Source organism: Lissotriton vulgaris, chromosome 3_1 (assembly GCF_964263255.1).
Source record: "Lissotriton vulgaris chromosome 3_1, aLisVul1.2, whole genome shotgun sequence".
NCBI lineage: Eukaryota > Metazoa > Chordata > Amphibia > Caudata > Salamandridae > Lissotriton > Lissotriton vulgaris.
The window spans coordinates 2136433473-2136454541 of NC_141689.1; the positions used below are offsets into that span (position 1 = coordinate 2136433473).

At 44.8% G+C, this 21069-nt stretch overlaps 1 protein-coding gene across 7 annotated transcripts in view; it reads right to left on the reverse strand.

The window, feature by feature from the left end:
- LIMCH1 (LIM and calponin homology domains 1) overlaps window positions 1-21069 on the reverse strand; it is an 892718-nt gene that overhangs the window by 229392 nt on the left and 642257 nt on the right. For all 7 annotated transcript variants that reach the window (XM_086962709.1, XM_086962710.1, XM_086962708.1 and 4 more), the window contains 2 exons: window positions 18113-18239; window positions 7680-7837 (listed from right to left, as the gene is read on the reverse strand). In XM_086962709.1, coding sequence (XP_086818835.1) covers window positions 7680-7837; window positions 18113-18239 — 285 coding nt within the window. The remainder of the gene's footprint in view (window positions 1-7679; window positions 7838-18112; window positions 18240-21069) is intronic.

A 21069-nucleotide genomic window follows, 5' to 3' on the forward strand; every position in this document is an offset into this window, starting at 1 on the left:
AGTTCCGGGCGGCGACTTCACTAGAGTGCTTTATGCTGGACCTCGTCGGTTTCCCCTCGCGAGACCAACGGCTCATGCCGTTCAGGTGTGGCACGTGGCAAATAGTCACCTCAAGTGGGAGGGGAGGCTCACACTTACCTCCACGTTGTGGAGCTTGGAGAAGTTGGGGAGCCTATGGAAATCTAAGTCCACACATTTAGTTCACTCAAGCAACAATACCATCTTCACGATCGCAAACATTATCGTTACCTTCAGATCAGGCATGCCCCACTCGCGAACATCCCCAAGGACACGTTGCTTCCCGATGCCTCCCCTCTCGCAGACCGAGTGTTGGACGGCCACCTCCCTGAGAAGACTATTTCATCTATAGTACTATTATAAAGAGAGAACAGAAACCTTTAGGCAAGGTAAACTCGGGAACCACAGCGCCAATCCACACACCCAATACATTGTTGTAATCCTCGGGTGTGTAGATGGACATAGGCTGCATAAAATAAAAAATAAACGTAAATTAAAAAATTAAAGTTTAAAAACAAAGTAGTCCCCTAAAACAAGCGCCGGCCGCGACGTAGCGCTGAACGCGACCTACACCTGCGTGATGACGACAGGCGGGGAGGAGCGGTGACGAGTGGCGGCGAGGAGTGACGTGCGGCGAGGAGTGGCGCGGCGGCTCAGGTAAGGCGAGGCGGTCCGGGCAATGTCGGGGCGGGCAGGGGCCCGGGAGTGGGGGCTAAGTCCGGAGCGCGGCTGAGGTAAGGCAGAGGCGGGAGGCGGGAGGGAGGCTGGCGGGCGGGCAGCGGTATAGGCAATGTCGGGGCGGGAGGGCGGGGGGCCCGGCCGGGACTAAACAAATGCTCTAAATGCAGCCCCCAGCCCCCTTCTGCCCACGGGCAACTCCGGGGCGGGCTGCTAGTTAATATATAAGAAGCTTATAAATCATATGGAGGATCCGATGGTATTTTTAAGAATGCACTGGGGTGAGGATGGGATAGAGTTGGATGATGAGGACTGGCGGGAGGCGGTCTCCTCCCCACGGGTGGTAGCGATACAGATGAGGCTTAGGTTAGTACAACTAAAGATTCTTCATAGGTCATGTGTTACAAGGCCCCATCTGGTCCGTATGGGTCGCTCGGAGGGCGGGGAGTATAGGAGGGGGTGTGGGGAGCTTGGAACGTTCATGCATATATTGTGGCATTGTTCTGAGATGCAGGCATACTGGGAGAAGATTCACAATACGCTACGAGATGTGCTGGGGGTGGAGATACGGCCAGAGGCACGCAGGTGTATTTCGAATGTTTGGGAACCCACGGATATGACTGCATATAGGAAGCAATGGGTAACGTTGGCATGCATGATAGCTAAGGAGAATATAGCCCAGTTATGGGGTGCCTGCCAGCCGCCCTGGGTCGAGAAGTGAGAGAAGGACCTGAATTGGTGCATGTTCAGGTAGAGGTCAGTATATGTGGCTAGGGAGTGTCCGGTGAAATGGTGGAAGGTTTGGGAGGCTTGGAATCATAACCGCGGAGATGTTTGTGTGCCCCCGATGTGTTCCAAGGAAGTGGAGGCGCAAGTGTCCCCTTGATCTATTACCTACATTTTGTAGGTATTATTTTGAATGTATGGAAATGTAATTATGTAACTTGCAAGAGCTGCATGTCACCTGATGTTTTTCTTAGTCGTTTTGTTAATAAAATTAGTTTTTTTTTAAAATTCCCTCCTACCGCCAAGTCTTCGAGGAGGTAGAATCCGCCCTGGTGGTACCATCTTACCAGGGTGGGGAGAGGATGCTGATGACAAAAGCATTACACTATTATGTACGTAAAGCATCCTCTTCCATAAAGGATGCTTTCCCACTCAGTCGAAATCCTGTAATGTAAAATTGTGTGCAAGTGCTGAGCACCTTCCTAAAATTTAGGAAACGGTCTCCTTTGTGACTCTTTGGTTTATCTTGTATATAGTAAGCCCCCACAGATTATTTCCATCTACACACCCAGGATGTGGAACAACATCTCTATATCCATCAGAACTGCCTCAATGCTGTCCTACTTTAGGATATAGTTTAGATCTTTAAACACTACATTACATTGCATTAACCGTCTACAAACCAGTGTCTTCACCTTTTACTCGCTGACTTTGATTGTCTTTGACCAGTGCCTTTTGGCTAAATTCAGAATATAAAATGCCATATACATACTTCAGGAAAATATTACTTATTGCATGATCACCGATAGTTTTGGACTCATGCAGCTGGTTTTTACAACTCTGGGTACTGGAATTCTGCTAACCAGGCCCCAGTGCATGTGCTCTGACTCCTAATTACTAGAAAAAATGGTTAGGGGTTCTGCCCACCTCACCCTCCCGTACCTGAGCAGGAGTCATCCACGGATGAAAAAAATAGAAAAAAATGGTACTGAAGGGATCAATCCACTTTTATTTCTCAAACAAGAAACAATTAATTTTCTTGTGAATAGTAAATTAAATCAAAGAAGCATATCCATAAATTCATATATACATATATGGGCGGGCAGCCAGAGAGGCACAACAGAAAACATTATATATACAACACATCACATGTACAATCTATACAAATTTACAACATATATAATACAAAAAACACTTTTATATACCCTAAGGAATAGAATTATATATACAAGACAAAAATATATATATATACACCAATTTACAAATGTATCTCCTATTACGATCTAACGGAGTATACAAAAAAGGGTAGTCCCAACAGACAGGCACCAGGGGGTTAACACATATACCCAACCTATATTTGTGTAGGTGCATCAATGAATAAATCAAATCTTTGTTGTATTGAACTAAGGGACTCCGTTCAAAGCCAAAGGTGTCGACGCAGTCGCGGTCGCGTTTCAGCCAGATGATATAGGCTTCATCAGGACATGGGTACTCTCATTTGCACGGCCCTGTCCAAATCTAGGGCAAATATACTCGGTCAACCCACAGCCCACCCGGAAGGGTGGGGTAGGTGCCACCGTCTCGGCTCAAGTCTCGAGAAATCTTAATCTCTACAGTGTGTCCGCCCAACACAGTAAATAAATTCCAAATCGTATGGTTCACAGGGGTGGCTCAAGTCACACGCTCTTCCTGAAGTCTCCAAATGTAGCACTCGCACGAGGAACCGGTGTCCGCTAGCAACGTCTTCCTCCTTAGGCATATTTACCTTACCTGTAAGTCACTAGCATATGGTACAAAGTCTATCCATGACTTTGTTCTGCATTCTGTCCATCAACTGTGTTTTTTTGCAATTTTCACCCCGAGTGGGCTGGGTATGCTCAGACGTGAGTCCCAGGCTCTCCACATCACTGGAGTCAAGCTATCCAGGCTGAAGAAGGCTGATAGCCAGAAACCGGTCCTTGGATGCTTGATTCCGGTCTAGGAAAGACTTGGCTTGGTAGTTAGGGCTGGACTGTTCCCATGAGGCACAGGGTCAAGGCTGATTTGCATATAGCCATTGTCTGACCCAGGGTGGTGTGGAGTGCAAAAAAACGATGGATTTAGGCCCAGATCTTTGTACTGGGGTGAATGTAAGACATTGTTCTGCATTCTGTCCATCAACTGTGTTTTTTGCAACTTTAAGTTAAATGGCCTTAGTGGACAGCTGCACACATTGTGCCACCACTAGAGTTAAAGTGCAAAACATTACTGCATGCGTACCACTGTAGCCGGTCTGTACAGGTTTAAAATTGAAAATTTGACATGTAAAATAACCAGTTTTATCCAGCCTAACCCCATTTTTAAAATATTAATAAGTCGCCCTCTAAGCAGGCCTTAAGTGGCCATAAGTCGGTGTGCATTGTATTTAAAGGTAGGAATGTGCAAGTTTAATCTTAAACATGCACAGGGACAAAGCCCTAAAAGCTATTTTCACAGTAGCAGGGTTAGCTGCTCAATAGGAAGGCTTTTGGATACAATATATATTAAATTCAATATTGATGCCTCCGCCTGGAAACCAGCTACAAAGTTCATTCTTTGACTTGTAAAATACTTATTCCAAGCCCAATTCACTGGTAAAGTCAGATTTGCAATAAATATCTTTTAAAAGGTACTTTTACAAAGTCACCTTTTAACTGCCTAAAACTTCTACAAGCCCATTTGCATGAGTTTCCAGCTATCATCAAGGAGCTGAATAGCCTCTTGATTAGGTGTGAACCGGCTCCCAGAGCTGAGACAAAGGCCCTGGGGATGTGAAGGTTTCCTGTTCCTCTGATAGGCTAAGCATCTGGGCTGCACCCAGGAACCTCAAGTCAAAGAGCCCTACCCTATCACAAACAGATGTAGCTAACATTTGGGCTTGCCACATCCTTTCTTCTCCTAGTCAGCAGTAACAAATCCCAGTGGAAGAGGAGCTGACCCATAGCCGGTTTTAAGGGGCCACACATAAGGGGTTTCTCATTTCCAAGACCACAACTCTAGGTTAAACACACAAGCTCTGCACAGTGGAAGAAAGGTTCTGCCATGTTGGAATTAAAGTAGAGGGGCACTGTTCTTTAGAAATAGGAGGTGCTGCCAATGTGGGTAGTTACTATTGAGAACTTTTTTCAAATTGGTTAGGGAGAGGTCATGAGACACAGACTCCCATTTGTACTTAGGTCAAATAAGAGGACTCCAGTGGTCAGTTGACTGACCTCATGTTAATCTACAGTGACGCAACAAGCTGCTAGAAGCTCTTTTCCTCAAGAGTCCAGCTGACCAGTTCTAACTGGACCTGCCCTGAACCCTCCTGGTAACTTCTCCTATAGTGAGTCTTGATCCCCACGTACTGCTCCTGCAGCCAATGGACCCTTGGCTGAGTTAATGTGTTCTCCTAATATCCTGAAAAACTTTTTTATCTCAAAGAGCTACCGGAGGACTGGGATAAAACTACCAAGTCAATCTAAGAAAGGTGTATTGCCACTGGGTCAATGATTCAGGTAGCTACCACTCTGAACTTTTACGCAGCAGCAAATCCGATTCAGCAGGAAGCTGCTGAGAAGCTATCTGGCCTTGTGGAGCCTTCATAGACTACAGCTTTCCGCCTTGCAACACTGGAGGAATCCAAACTTCAGAAAAGTAAGTCTGAATGTAGAAATCTTTACCGGGCATAGGTGTCAAAAGTATCCGGTCGATGAGGGACCTTCCTTGGGTGCAATTTTTTTATTTCTCCCACCCAGAACTTTCCTTCCAAAAGCCAACAACTTCACTGAAATTAACAGCTTTATCCTCCGACCACTAACCGGCTTGTGGAGCCCTTCTTGTCCACATCCTGCTACCTTACCCCACTAAGGATTTTTTACTTCCATTTCAGAGACTAAGTCAGAGGGTAAAACTTCCAACTGGGACAACCCTGGTTTCTGTGTCTGACCACCGCTCCATAAGAATTGGCCTTAAGTTGCACCGAGAATACCGGTCAAGCGCAACCACGTGACTGCAGTCGGCGAACAACACTTTTCGGTGCTATTTTCATTTAAACTTTTAAAATTCCTATCTCTAGGTCCGATTATTGAATTTTTGGCAGTTTGGTGTCATTTTAGTTTTTAAATTAACCTCTATTTTTATAAATTGGAGTGGTATTTTTATTACGTTGTGTTTGACTTTTTTTTTTCAAACTGTTTTGGTACGTCAAAATGCTGTACACATTTTTTTTAAGTTAAGCGTGCCTGCACTGTGCCACAGCCACCAGGGTTGAGCTCAGATTTAAATGGCTGAAACCTTTACAGGATCTAACATGAATAGTGACATTAGTACTTGTGGCGGGCTACCATCCACCCCAAATAAAAACCCACTTTCTCACACATACCACAAACTGGTCAACTCAGGATGTCATTACCACCTTGGGGACTGTGACAGCTTTCTTAAAATGCTAGCCTTTAAGAAGACAACACTCCAACAGCAATTCTTCTTGAGAAGCAATCCCATTGTGTGGAACTCTATTCCACCAGCCATTGAGAAAATCTAGTATAAAAAGTTTTAAAAAGTTGAAAATCCTTCCCTTCAATGTTATTCCCGGCTACTAACAGCAAACATTGAGTTGCACTACTGCCTCACCGAATCACCAATGCCAGAATCTTTCTATTTAGTATTTGTCCTTGTAGATATGGTATTTCTTTTTATTATGCTTAGCACACTAAGACCGGCTTGTGTGGTTCGTTTCACTATTATGTTCAACCTATGCAAATGCACTGGATGTTTTCCACTACTACTGCTCAACCACTACTAGATAAAGTACTCTGCCACCACTGGGTGTTATCAGCACTAAATATAAAATTGATCAATATAAACAATAAACATCATATTGACCCAGGTAAATAAACAGTGCAACATTTGGCCATGCCCTACGTAGAACACAGTCAGAATAACAGATTATAATATGGAAAAATGAAGTGGCAGCATAACCAAATGTGATCTTTACTCTACATACTTTGAGTAATATATAATTTATCAGATTTTTCAATTAGAACATTTTTCTACTTGAGAAGAAATTTTCACAAATTTGACAAAAGTTGACAAAGCATCACATCTGCACACTATTATGGAAACATACTGAGCAAATGTAATTTAGATGGGTTTTAAACCACTGCATTTACTTTCAGACGATGTATGGTTTTCTTTACCAGTAATGGACATTCAAGTACTTGTACTACTTTCTCAAGAATGTCTTAATAACTTTCATAACATTAAAATGTTTGGCGGATTCAAACAAATTGGGAGAGTAATTTAAATATAAATTGAGGATGATTTTCTAAATAACAATGTTTAAATAAAACTTGCATTTTGAAAAATAAACACTACAGCCCCATGTTTCAAGCAGGCTGTACCACAACATTTGGTATGAATTTGTACAATTTTGGCAATGTAGTAAGGAGCACAAACAAAAAGGTCACAAACTAAAAATTAATGACATAGATAATTCAATTAAACAGATTTTAGGTCTATGCACAATGCAGAACATACATACGGGGTTTAAGGGGCGAGGGACTGGAGTCCACCCATCATCGTAGCGGGTACAGGACCGCCCACCTGTAAGGCGGCGGTCCCGCACTCCACATCACGATGCAACCGCCACCGTGGAGGTCGCATCCAGTGATTTTACATTGCGGACGATGCTGCTAGCTGCAGCACTGCTGCAGTGTTTGAAATAGCATGTTGTGCATTTCCATGCGCAGTTGTGTCAGGCACCATGCGGTCCCTGCCACCTTGTGCATGGAAATGTAGTGCACATACACCCTGCCCCCACACAGAGGGGGCCCGCAACGGGCCCCCGAACCCAGCCTCCACCAGCCTTTCCGTGGCGGTTCCACCGCCATGGAAAGTCTGGCTGCGCCAGCATTGTAATCTGGCGGGAAGTGCTTGCTAGGCACTGCTGCCAATTTACCCATGCTGACCGCTCTGCAGGCAATCGTGACGATTGCCTATGGCAGAAGCGTGGAGGGCAATCTTTGTGATTGCCGCCGTCACAAAGCGATTCCCCCCGCCATCCTAATGTGGCGGGGGAAATGGGAGTCAGATGGCGGAGGGACGGCCACCGCCGGCCCGGAGTTGGCGATCCTGCCGCCATCATAATGAGCCCCTAAGTTACAAAGCAATTTCTGCAGTTTGAGTGGTGAAGTTGTTTATCATGGTGCCCATGCAACATAGTTTTGAAATTTGGGAAGATAGCAACACAAACAACGTACTTCTCTTCCACAATTTCCCTGTAGGTCTTAATGCTTTTCCGTCGTTCGCTTAATGCATCCTCGCCACTCAGCACTTTCTCCATCTTCTTTCTTTCTTCCTCTTTTTTTATTAGGTCCTGAGACGCACTCCTTCTACGAGTTTTCCAACGGGCAAGATCCTACACAGAAACAGAAATGAACAATTGCACAGGCATTTCAATTTAATGTAAACAATGTATACATAGTTACAAATACTGCCGATCTAGCAGCAAAGGCTCTCTAGTAAAGTACACACTCAATTTCATGGTGTAGGCTGTAGCTCTGGCCCTTTTTTACACCTGTCAACCAATCTGAATCGTTGGCACTGAGGCAACAAAGAATTTTTGTTTGGTGGACATTTTGAAAAGATGAGGTCTCTCTGCTCATTTGAAATGGTGAAATTGAAATCAGTATTTGTTGAAATACCTCCAAAATATAAAATGCACGCATATATTTACACTTTCACTAATCCATGGTATCAAGAAATCCAAACAAAATATAAAACTCAAACGCAATGGATTGTAGAATTGTCATTTAATGCTTACTTAAGAAGAAAGGATCAGGATAAGTTTGGGAAGCTTATGGCTTATTTTATTTACTTGCTGTCAGGTGGCATTTACAATTCTACCTTTAACTGTATAACTCACAGAATTCTTCATGGTCTGTAAAGGAGCATTTTATCAGATTGCAAATACGCTGCTGCCTGAGGCCCTAGCCTGGAAAACTGGTGTATCCTGGATTCTGTTTCAGTCACCCGAGTGGTAGCTCTGTTGTCTAAGCCTAAAACGTCTGCCTACAATGACGGATAGGTGTGGTGTCAACGGTCCAAGACTGTGACATCTATGTAACACAGTGATTGATGTACACATTTAAAAAAATTATAGACGATATGTCAAAGTGCACACCCAATTTATATTAACTGACTTCAAAACATATGTACCGAATATGCACAGCTGTCCCAATTTATTGAAATATTTCTTGGAAGTGGGCTCCATAAACACATCTGGTAAATGCAAGGCATGCTTGGCATACCATGAACCTTTGGGATCATTCTGTGTCTACTCTCAAACTCTCTAAAGAGCTAAGCCTTCCTCAGGCCTCCCTGGAAGGGGTAGGGCTTGCCCACTTTGCTTGACTGGTACAATTAGGGGTGACAATGTTTACCCCACTGCTTTGAAAGTTGGTCAGTCAACTCTTTTGAATCTAGACCCTTACTCTGAAGTAAACCAGTTTTGAGAATTGTATAAATCCATTGTTCAAAGTGCTGAGGTCACATCCCGAGCACTATATATGTGCTTCCCAAACCCAGACACAGGCAAACCCAATATAGCTTCAGTGTCAACAAATTACTAAAATCCAGTTCATATATTACTTTCTGTGCAGAAAATGGGGGATGGGGTCCCCACAGAATCTTGGATCTGGCAGGTATTTCTGCGATGATCTGGGATCCAGTGGCCCAGTGTAATATGCAGAATTTGTACTGCTGTAATTTTCTGACAACTGGAAACAGGCGTGCAGCGCCGGCACATTGCCTGATTTCTATTCGAAGCACCAAGGCAGAGAGGGAGGTTTTTTTTCCACTTCCAGTCGGGCCCAAAACAAAGGCCAGATTTAAAGGGTCATCATTCCTTCTTTTGTTCAAGTATCACTCTGCCTATTAGATTTCTGGAGCCCATCACCTAGATGCCAATTCAATGGAGGAAACCAAAGGCCCATAGTGCGGCATCACTTCACAAGCACTTAAACTGTAATTTAAAGGCAGGTTTTTGACTTCGTTCAAATCACCACCTGCCATGTAAGAGATGTTCATGCACTGTAAAAACAGCAGATGTATCTGTGTGTATGAGTAATTACACACTTAACATTTAAATGGGACTTATTAACTTATTTTTATTTAATTATTTTCTAGTAGTTCGCATGCCAGTGTAGGATGTCTGTTTACATCATAGAGACAAATCATCCAAGTGTAGAAATGAATGTACAGGAAATATTACATAAGGCAATGTGGATTATGAGGTGTAGAAGTCGCATATCATCCATACTTGTAGAGATTAAATGTTACGATTGTATGGACAGGAGAAACACAAAGCCAAAGTTCAAAATGTAGCGCAGTGATTGGGGTTGTCTGCACTAACAAAACTTTATTACTGTACAAAGAAACCCTTCTTTACAAACTTAGAATAACAGCAGATTGAGAAATAACAAAGGATCTACACACAGCACTTTCAGTCTGCATGCAGGTTCTTGATGTCAGTTCACAGCTCGCTGTGCAATAGTAGGATTGCAACGTATGAACCAGATTCAACAAAAGAATTTCTGGGTATAAAGCAGTAGCCCACTTACCTGTCCACATAAAATAGAAATCTATGATCAGAATGTTGCACAGTGTGCTTTTTTGCAGGCACATTAACTCTATGTTACTTTCTGAGTCACAACTGGACAGAAAACAGAACTATCCAGGACCTCCATAACACACCACAATTATCCTACCATTATCTTCACTGGTACAGTACATGTGTTAATCAGTAATATGCTTATTCTTTATTAGCATACACAGCAACATGAATCTTGTCTAACAGCCAAAATGCCCAAAGGCTTGAATGCCTGCTTCACAAATGCCGATGTTACAGTCCGCGTTTTAAAAAGACTACATTTTTTACTGCTCCTAAAAGAAAACTTTCCACATTTTCAAAATCCATCACACACACGCATACAGAGAAAATTATTCATACGTGTGTAAAGAAAATATTAAATAAGGCAAAGAAGACTACAAGGTGTAGGATTCACATGTTATCTATACTTATCGGCAATTTTTAACAAAGCTTAGTTTGGAGAAGCCCAGACTCAGGATTCACAACATAACAGTAGTTAGTGTTGAATTTAATAATAAGAATTTATTTCTACCCAAACAAACCTTTCTTAGCAACATCAGAATAGGAAGTCTGGGAAAAAAACATAACTTTCTAACCTGTACCATGCAGCTTGCATGCAGTTCTTAGAAGGCAGTTCATAGCTCACAGTGCTAGATTACGAATGTAACTTATGAATCGGTTACCAGTTTGCCCAGGGCCTGCAGCTCACAAATCACAACGACCGGCCCCACCACAAGGAGAGTCAGATAGTCAAGGCTCTTTTCGAGTTACTGTGATGACTCAGTCTCGCTCTCACACAACCTCACCTGCTCTGTGGCCCGCCGAGGTCCAACATCAGTCAGAGACTGACAATTAAGTGAGGCAAGTCACTCACAGACCGGTTCCAAATTTGTGTTGATTCTAGTTAGTCACTCTAGAGTCTTAATACCCAGCAACGACGCAGAAGGCAAAAGCCAGGCCGCACCAGCGCTGCTTTTACTCCTTTGTTGGGGCTGGCCATTAATTTTTGCTAGGGCTGTCATCATTGGTAGCACTTTCACACGCTACCAGATTGACCGCGCTGGGACCCAGTCGGCAGTCCCAAACACTGTGGTACACATACACCAGGCACCACATCCTCAGCTAGGGTAGTGTGCAGCAGGTACGTGCATGCATTTACACACACATGCAATGCTAGCTGCAGCACATGTCTTTTGTCGCTGCCCAATCATGCCCAGCCATGCTGCATGCACTTCGTGCTCATTCGCTCAGCTTCCGGGAGCAGGCCCGCAGCAGATGCATTCAATGTATCAAATGAAGGACTGCATCGGCCAGCCAAGCCTCATCATAGCAACGAGTGAGACGAGTTCTTTCACTCGTCCAGCTCCAGCTTGCAAACAATCATGATGTCTCTGCAGGCAGAGCTTCACCACAGCAGTGCTATCAACCGATGCTCACATCGAGGCTGCTTTTATGCCACCAAAGCGCTTGCCAAGGCCGACAAACAGCCAGGTGTAGCAACGGTTGGCTCAGGGGTTCGCAGCTGCGACCCCTGGTGACCCCCTAATTGCGGCCATGCACGTAGCAAGTGTTCAAATGTTAGCAGCAGCGGTGCGTCCATTGGGGCGTAGGGGCGGAGCCCCACCAGCCACCATGGACGCATCGCGGCCGCATCTTAAAAATTGCGCAGGGGGGTGGCCTGCTGCAGCTTGAGTGACAGTCCACACACTCAGGCTGCAGCAGGCCGTAGTGCGCAGTCCCGCTGGGGAACTTACAGTGCGCATGCTTGAGAAAGTTTTCAACTTTTTCAAGCATGCGCACTGTAAGTTCCCCAGTGGGACCCTGGGGTGCTTCACAGTGCTGCTGTAGCCCGGGTTTCCTTAGGGCGAAAGGGCGAGCAGCAAAATGACCCCCTAGCCAATCCTGGCGCTGCTGCTGCGCCAGGATTGGCTGGTCCACCTGCAAGCGGCATCCCATTGGATGCCGCGCTTGGGGTTGGCCCGGCGGCAGCATTCGTCTCGTCGCAAGCCAAGGAGGACTGGTCGTTGGCGCCGGCGGTGCCCGATTCCGGTTACAGCTGAAACAAACAGTGATCGCCTCTCCATCTGCCCACAGTCACCGAATCCGTGTCATGGAAACCTGTGAAATTGTGTGTGCAATGGTGTGAAGATGCGTCCACTTCAGCCGTCCAACTCGCACGCCTTTCCGTTGTCTGTGTCACAGGTAGAAATTTCTATATCAGATCCAAAATTAGAAACACTATTTTGTTTCGCGTAAAATATGCAACATTTTGCTTTCGAACAACACTTAAGCAGCAGCACTGTTTTTCCTATTGCGGTGCTATCAACTTACTGTGATGTTGGTGCAGTGTTTTTTTTAAGTAGCATCTCTTTCACATCGAGAGAGAGAGCGAGAGGCGGGAGTGAAGTGGAGGGGGCCGAGGGAGGAAAACGAGATAAGAGCGTGGACGGAGAGAACGAGACGCAGAAAGGGAGACGGGGGCAACGTGCAGAGAAGGGGACGAGAAGAGAGAAGACAGCCCTGAGAGAAGATAAGAGAATGTAAGAGAGAGGGAGAGAGAGAGAGAGAGAGAGAGGGGGGTGAGGAGAGAAGCTAGGTCACTGCTGAGAGGGGAGGGCAGGCACGAAGGAAGAGGAAGAGCATGTGAAACATAGGGGGGGAGGGTTGAGGGAAAGAGTGACCCAAGCAAGGGAGAAGAGATAGGTGGGTGGAAGAGAAACGTGTGAGGTGAAGGACAGTAGGAGGAAGTGAGGGAAGCGGGGACAGAACGTGGGAGGGAGTGACACAGAGGGAGGGGGTGACACAGAAGGAGTGAGTGACACAGAAGGAGGGGGTGACAGAGAAGGAGGGGGTGACACAGAGGGAGGGAGTGACACAGAGGGAGGGAGTGACACAGAGGGAGGGAGTGACACAGAGGGAGGGGGTGACACAGAGGGAGGGGGTGACAGAGGGAGGGGGTGACAGAGGGAGGGGGTGACACACAGGGATGGAGTGACACAGAGGGAGGGAGTGAGGGATGGAGTGACACAGAGGGAGTGAGAGGCAGTTGTGGCAACGCCAATACGTTGATTGCTATTGGGCTGTACTTAACTTCGCAGACCACTTGCCGCCCCACCACTTTGAAATGTCACCCACCGCTACTGAATGTTAGTCACTACAACGGGATACAACATCGGAGTGCCTAGACTGAGCCTAAAACTGCTCATGCTGCAAACTACGAGGAGACATGTTAGCAGAAGCAAGTTACCAATCTCTAGAAATTGTTACCACAGTAATCTCGCCTAAAAGGAGCACATTCCTGTACACCCCAGTGGCTAAAAACACAAGCTGAGAGGAGAGACCCACTGGCTTGTGGGCCTGTGTGGCAGCACCCGCGGTGCAATGTTGCTGGGACTGCGGTGAACTCCAGATGCCTCTTGATAGAGCAGAATGATATTACTCAAGACATCAGGCCCACTGTACAGAGAGCCTGAAGCGAAGGATGAAGCCTTTGTCTCTTTACAGTGCCCTTGCGACTGCAGAACGTTTATGCTGCTTGGGAAGTGGCATTTTTAGGAAATGAAAACTCTGCCCTTCCCCGGTCTCGTTTCCTCTCCTGTCAACAGCTCACACACCCTCACTTCAACAAATTATTCGTGGCCACCAGCTCAAAAGTCTGAACAAAATGGAATGTTGAAGCGAATGTTTTGTTTCGGAAACCATGGGCCCTTTGTCCATACTTGTTACGTTCAACTCCGCATCGGGGCAAAAACACAAAAGCCTTTCTGAGGCACTTTGCAAAGCAGAGAAAATACATTATTTTTAACTAGCCATTTCCGTTTAACTCTGAAAAAACATCTATTCAAAAATGAAGACTTGTTTTCATATACCAGTTGAACTATCCAAATGTACTACTTTAGAGCATGGGTACTCGGAAACATTCCCCCAGGGGCCAAAATGTTATGTGACTGAGGGCCCCATTGATGCCAGTAGGGTGGTGGTTGGGGCTGGGGCAGAACGGATGGCTAGGGGAGGGGGGGAGGGTTAGGGTCAGAGGGGATGTTGGTGGTATGCTGGGTATAGGAGAAGCTAAATCTATATTTCTAGTGGCTGATCTTGAACAATGTGAAATCAGAAGACCTGAGATTAATCCCGGCATCCCCACTTACCAAATTGTGTGATCATAGGAAAATGTTGTATTCCACTTTCCATCCTTTTTCTTTGCTATAACATATAGGAGGACCTCGAAATACGTGACTTCAGATGTACGATTTACTAAACCTTCTCCTGCTTTTCTCCTGTGTTGGATTTAATAAACTGTAATGTTGTTTACGTATAAAAGGAACCCAGGCCACTCAGAGGGTGCACGTAGCACTTGACTTGCCGCTTAGTTCACATTGTTGTCAGGGGGGCGGTGGAAAATGAATCTTTCTAAATTCATGTTTGAAAACTATCACTTTTAAAATAATACTTCTCAATGCACTTATATAATCTCTGTAACTAAAAAGAAATGGATTTGCATGTTAATTAAATACATTTTTGAATTTTAAAAAGACTTATATTTTTACAAGTTTGTTGCAAGATATCTTCACTTTACCTTTGAATAAATGCTTGCCCATTTCTTTAATTTTGTTTAATGTTTGTGTTGAGTCGAGTAAACAACAGCCTCGGTCTGCTGTTGACCATGGGGGGGTGGCATGTAACGGTCAGGAGGGCCGCCTGCGGCCCCCCGGCCGTACTTTAAGTATCACTAGCTGGATAAAGTATTGATGACATGCGTGTGACAAACATCCATCTTGCATTAGCTGGGACATCTCAAATCAATCTGAAAACTAAGTATTCGGCAAAATATTTTTGGTGAATAACTTATTCCTCCACTTAATTTATATTAAGCACACACAGCACTGTGGAAGAGACGAGTGATGAAAAAATTGAGGGGGCGGGGGTAGATTCCATTCATTCATTCATTCAGTCTGCAGGACACATACAAGTCTTATGACCAAAGACCTGGAAAAATAGGGCACTCAGGGTGGGGTATTTTCCTGGGACTGGGAAAATCAGCCAATCCAGAGTTCGGGGAACTTGAAATTAGGCTTTAAATAGTACATCGGGACTTTCATAAACGACTAGTGTTAAGTTTTGCATTCTTGTGGCCACTTTTCCCAATGCAAATTGTGCTAGGTGATTATAGTCAAAATTTCCACTAGGGTAAAAACGTCATGAACGTGGTAACGTGGTAAATCCACCTTGTTTACAGTCCTGATTCCGGTGAATTTGTGTACAATTTCAAATTCCAGAGGACCTCGTGATGATGCTTTTAAACTAAAAACTTCCCTCGGGTTGTTCAAACCAGTCACGCAGTTGAGAAAAAAATGTCATCCTTAAATCTAATTGCAAATCCTTCAGCTAGATTCTGTGGGGTCCTTCCACTACCAGCAAAAGGCCTGACCTCTCACAAACTGCCCAAACGTAACCACTTTAAAGCGTCCATGGTCTGTGTTGTCACCCGTGAGCAGAGGCATCACTACAATGCTGTATAATCACACTGCATTTTTGTGCACCTCCTTCAGCACTAACACCCACAAGCGCAGATGGGTTAGTGGGAAATTATTTGGTAAGAAGAGGTTAGGTTTGCAACTGTGATTCTGAGATGTTTTCTTCTGAGCAACAGACCATGTAAGAGTGAGGTCAGTGGGGGTTTTCAGAATCAGGCATATGGCTCTGAAGGCTACTGCCGACCTAAGCCACCAGCTGAGTTCCAGCGCATAAGGTGATGAGATTCCAAGTGGGCCTCTTTCACACAGGCTTTTATTGTTGTCTCATAACAAACATTTCTGGGGGCCAATTTTTGGGAAATCGTCAGTATAGATTACTGCATCACGTCACCATACAGAGGTCAATGACGTTATCTCTCTGCCATGACCAATGAGTATAGACTTTAAGAATAGGTCTGTCTGGCAACAGAGGGGTGTTAAAAGGGTACTTCTTCTGTGTCAATGCCCCTGCAAAGTCATCGAAAGCATATAATATGTCTGACCACCACGGAACCCTTGCCTTTTCACGTCTGGAGTTTTGTATACATATAGGGGAGAGAAAACAATTGCCAAAGGCATGTTACTCACTGAGAAGGTACCAAATTCACAAGAGATATCTGCTAACCTTCGACTTACTTCGTTGTATCCTTAATGGCACACACAGGATTTCAATAAAAGACTTGGAAGAAGGAGAACGTAATAATAACATGCCAATTAATGCAACTTCAACTGCAGGTTATAGTGAAATGGAGAGCAGAATATATGATCTAGTGGACAGGAAGAGCATACGGTCGATATTGGCTGCTCCGAATGGTGCTCATTTACCTGGTTCAGAGTCTTAATGCAATAAGACCCAAGCATTGTAGAGTTTAGAAAAATACTTTATCGTCCATGGTATGTTTTGTTACGTCATTGTTTTTTTTAATAGAGTGCTAATCATCCGAGGGGTATCAAGGCACTCTGTAGCCTGTGTGTGAGGCGAGCTCTGGAGGGCTTACTTGAAAAGCCAAGTCTTCAGCTTCTTGCGAAAGTCTAGAAGAGAGGATGAGAAGGATCTGATGTGTTGTGGGAGGTCATTGCAGGCTTTAGAAGGCAGGTATGAGAAGGTGCCGCCCCATGCTCTGCATTTGTGTATGTGTTGGGTGTGTACAAGTGACAGACAGGAAGGGAAGGGGTGTCTGGAAGGTTCCAGGTACTCCAAGCAGGGCATTCAAGAATCTGGCTTCAACAAGTCTTCTGATAAATTACCTCGAGCTTCATAGCCCTGTTGCTTCACGTGCTGCCAGTTTGAGAAGTAAAAACCCCTTTTCACTTCTAACTGCGTGGATACATTTGTGTTGGTCTCCCGACTAGTCTTAAGTTTCAACCTTTCTCAAATATGCATTTTTGTAGAGTTCGTTTTTTTTTTACCTACCGCACAAGCTAATTTCAGAGAACCGTAGTCAACATTTAACTGTTTTATATTAGTCTATTCTATTTTGAGGTAATCTTTTACAACTTTTGAAAAATACGTACAACTGCTGGTTATAATGCACTCTTGGCTCCTCCCCATCCTGCCTTATAGCAACAAACACCCTACTCCACTTGTGATTCAATGAAAGTAACAGTATAATTCCCACGTTTTTCATCGTTCATAAATGTAACGGAGTGGGGCGTCGCACATGCGCACCATCTTACATGCCAGTCCACCCGCTTCAGGCTCTCACCCATCACTGGGCTCCTCCTGGAAACAAATGGCCGCATATACAGCATTCCAAGCCACCATCCTCAAAGTACCGAGGGACAGACTACTAAGTCTCAGTGAGATTGATACACTTGCGACGCTGTCGGCTAAGTAATGGCAAAGCCGAGCAACAAAACAATTAAATGCTGCTCTAGGGGCACAATGGAACAACCCCTAGTCCTTCTGAACTATTGCTCCAAGTTCATGTATTCCATGTACATCTGCAGTTCTCAGCAGTCTGAGAAGGGCCAGGTGGATTTTTTTCAACAAATATACGACGAGAGGAAAAATTCAGAAATGTGTATTTGCCGTAGGCTACATTTCAAGCAAGAACACCTATTCACAATTTTTCTGGGATTCTGGGACAAAGGCCGTTTGTGTACATGTCAGATCTAGATAAGGGTACTGACGATGAATTGTATACAAGCCTTTACTCTCCGAGGCCGTTAACAAAAGGCATACAGGATGAAAAGACGTTTTTCAAAGGCTTCCTGTAATATTGTAGTTTTGACCTCATTTTTTAGACTTCATCTTGAAGACATCTACCTTTTAACCTTTTATGAAAAAGGTAAGTGTACAGCCTAGTTAAATTAACCAGGACTTCCTGAAAGGAGTTGCAAGTGATGATGGACTGTAGTGAACCAATAACATTACAAGAACAGTCATGACATCCACGCCACGTCCTAGGTTAACACAGCCCTAACCAACATAAAATCAACTCCATCTCTTAGAAAGAACAAAACCACAAATGTCCCTCCCCGTGAGGTGCTTTGCAGCATGGTTATGGGGGTGCAATGAGATACTCACATCTTGCCACTGGTCATCCTCCTCCTTCAGCAGATTATTCACAATCTGAAGCTGCTCCTGGTGTACTCTGCTGTGGGGCTGCGTAGTGGCCGCCTCATCACACCTTACGTCAAACATACTCATGCTCCTGAAACGCAAAGTAAAATGAGTCAGCAGTAATCACAGAACTAAGCAGTACAAACGCTAGCTCAAGGCCAACCATTGGATACCGTCCCAAAACCAAACGTCAGCACACTGACTCAAGAAGAGGGACTACACACAACACAGTGACCAAGACCCAGGCACCAAATGCAGTTAGCATAAGGGGGTGATATCTCAAAGACCTTTCATGCCGAAGCGCAGTGACTTTATCAAGAAGACTACATTGGCACATTCCTTTTTGCAAAGCAATGTAAAAAAGACCGCAATTCACGGATTCGGTTTCTAAGACTTGCTTGGAAGCACTTTCATGGCAGCATTTTTTGGTGCTGTCCATTCACAAGAATTGAGGCCTGTTGGAATGAGTTCACTCACTGCCAGTTCCTCTGAACTGCAGTTCGACCTTTGGAGAAAAGAACCAGCTATTATGCATTGCTGCTTTGTTGAACACTAGACAAGTTTCCATTCTCAGCCCTATTTTATTACACTTCACTTGTGTGCTGAACTGGTGAAGACAAAGCACCAGAGACATCAGTGATATGACTGCTGAAAAGAAACTGGGGAGCAGGTGCGGGAAACCACCAGAGTGACAAAGTGTTGCAAGTGAAGGTCATAGAACCTCACACTCCACATGAATTACCAGAGCTAGGAATAACAGGCGTCTGTCCGATCCCAAAATTAGAAAAAAAATCTAAGCTTTCTTGGTATACACTTAGGATAGTAGATTTCGAATGGAGGCAAACAAATACATCTCAGAGGTAGATGTGATGAGAGAAAACAAACGCAGCCCTGCTGCTACAACAAAAGTTTTACCTACATACGTACGTCGGTGTTCATGGGCCGAAAATGTACCAAAGTAGGTGTGTACAAAGATTGAATTCCAAGAATAGAATTAAGTAAAAATTATAAATTTGCACTACAGTAAATCGCAATATTAGCAATATATTGTCAAGTTAGATCTCTGGGCTAGTCCTTGTTCAAAACATCTTCTGTATAAAAAATCTCCTGAAAAGTCAATTTGATGTTGATTTTAGCAACAACAACAAAAGTTATGAAAGAACCACTTGCTTTACTGGAATAAGAATCCATCAAAAGTCAATTTATAGGTTATATTTATCATCCGAGAACCATGTTGTGGATTTTTCTTCCACAATTACTTTTATTTTATATAAACTATAAAACGATTCAAACTATTTTTACCAAATCTGTGGTTCAACATATTAATATTTTAGAACAGTTGCTCAACAAAAACTTTTAATGAAAAAAGAAAAGACTTCGAAAAATCATAGTTCGTTTTGCTGCCATACATGACATTTATTTATTGAGCAGCAAGGTAGACAGGTAAGCATGGTTATATGACTCCGTGCACCGGAGCGAGAGTAGGCTAACCAGCAAGTTGCCGCCACCCTTCTGAGTGGAGCAACACAGTGCTCCCTTACACCCCCGTCAGGCCGTAGCTCCTGCTACCTGGGTTTCTACATCGCACAGTGCAGGAGTACTAGGGCCCCACTGCAGGCTACCTTCAACAAACAGAGAGCCTGTCTATAGCTGTGCACCACACCTCACATAGGTCCTGAAATAGTGGCACCTGATTCCCATAGGAACAACCAGGCACGAAACACGTCGACCTCACCCTAGAGACTGCCTACAAGTCAAGTCAAGTCAAGTCAAAGAATTTATATAGCGCACTACATACCCATAGGGTCTCAAGGCGCTAAGGGAGGGGAGAAGGATTACTTGTCAAATATCCACGTTTTAAGTTGCTTTCTGAATGCTAGGTGGTTCTGGGTACGGCGAAGGTAAGTGGGGAGTGAGTTCCATGTTTTAGCTGCCAGGTATGAGAAGGATCTGCCTCCCATGGTGGTCTTGTTGATGCGAGGTACAGTGGCGAGGGCTTGGCTGGAAGAACGTAGTTGGCGGGAGGGGGTATAGAAGGACAGTCGTGAGTTGAGGCATTCTGGTCCGATGTCGTAGAGTGATTTGTGTGCATGGGTTAGCAGTCGGAAAGTGATCCTCTTATTGACGGGTAGCCAGTGGAGGTCTTTCAGGTGACCAGAGATGTGTTCGTTACGCGGGATGTCTAATATGATCCTGGCTGAGGCGTTTTGGATTCGTTGGAGTTTCTTCTGGAGTTTAGCGGTAGTACCTGCGTAGAGGGTGTTTCCGTAGTCCAGTCGGCTCGTGACCAGAGCATGGGTGACTGTTTTCCTGGTTTCGGTGGGGATCCAGCGAAATGTTTTTTTGAGCATGCGAAGAATGTTGAAGCAGGATGAGGATACGGCGCTGACTTGTCTGTTCATAGAAAGTGAAGAATCCAGGATAACGCCTAGGTTCCGTGCGTGGTCTGTCGGGATGGGTGCTTTTCCAAGGGCTTTCGGCCACCAAGTGTCGTCCCATGCAGAGGGGGATGTACCTAAGATGAGGACTTCTGTTTTATCTGAGTTCAGTTTCAGACGGCTGTGTTTCATCCATTCGGCAACATCTTTCATTCCTTCATGTAGGTTAGTTTTGGCGGTGCTGGGGTCATTGGTGAGAGAAAGGATCAGTTGAGTGTCATCCGCGTAGGAGATGATGTTGAGGTTGTGTTGGCGAGCGATGGCCGCGAGGGGGCTCATGTATACGTTGAAGAGGGTGGGACTGAGTGAGGATCCTTGTGGTACGCCACAGATGACTTCAGTGGCCTCGGACTTGAATGGTGGAAGGCGGGCTCTCTGGGTTCTTCCGGTGAGGAACGAGGTGATCCATTCAAGTGCTTTTCCTTGTATTCCGATGTTTCTGAGGCGTTGTAAGAGGGTGCTGTGGCAGACTGTGTCGAAGGC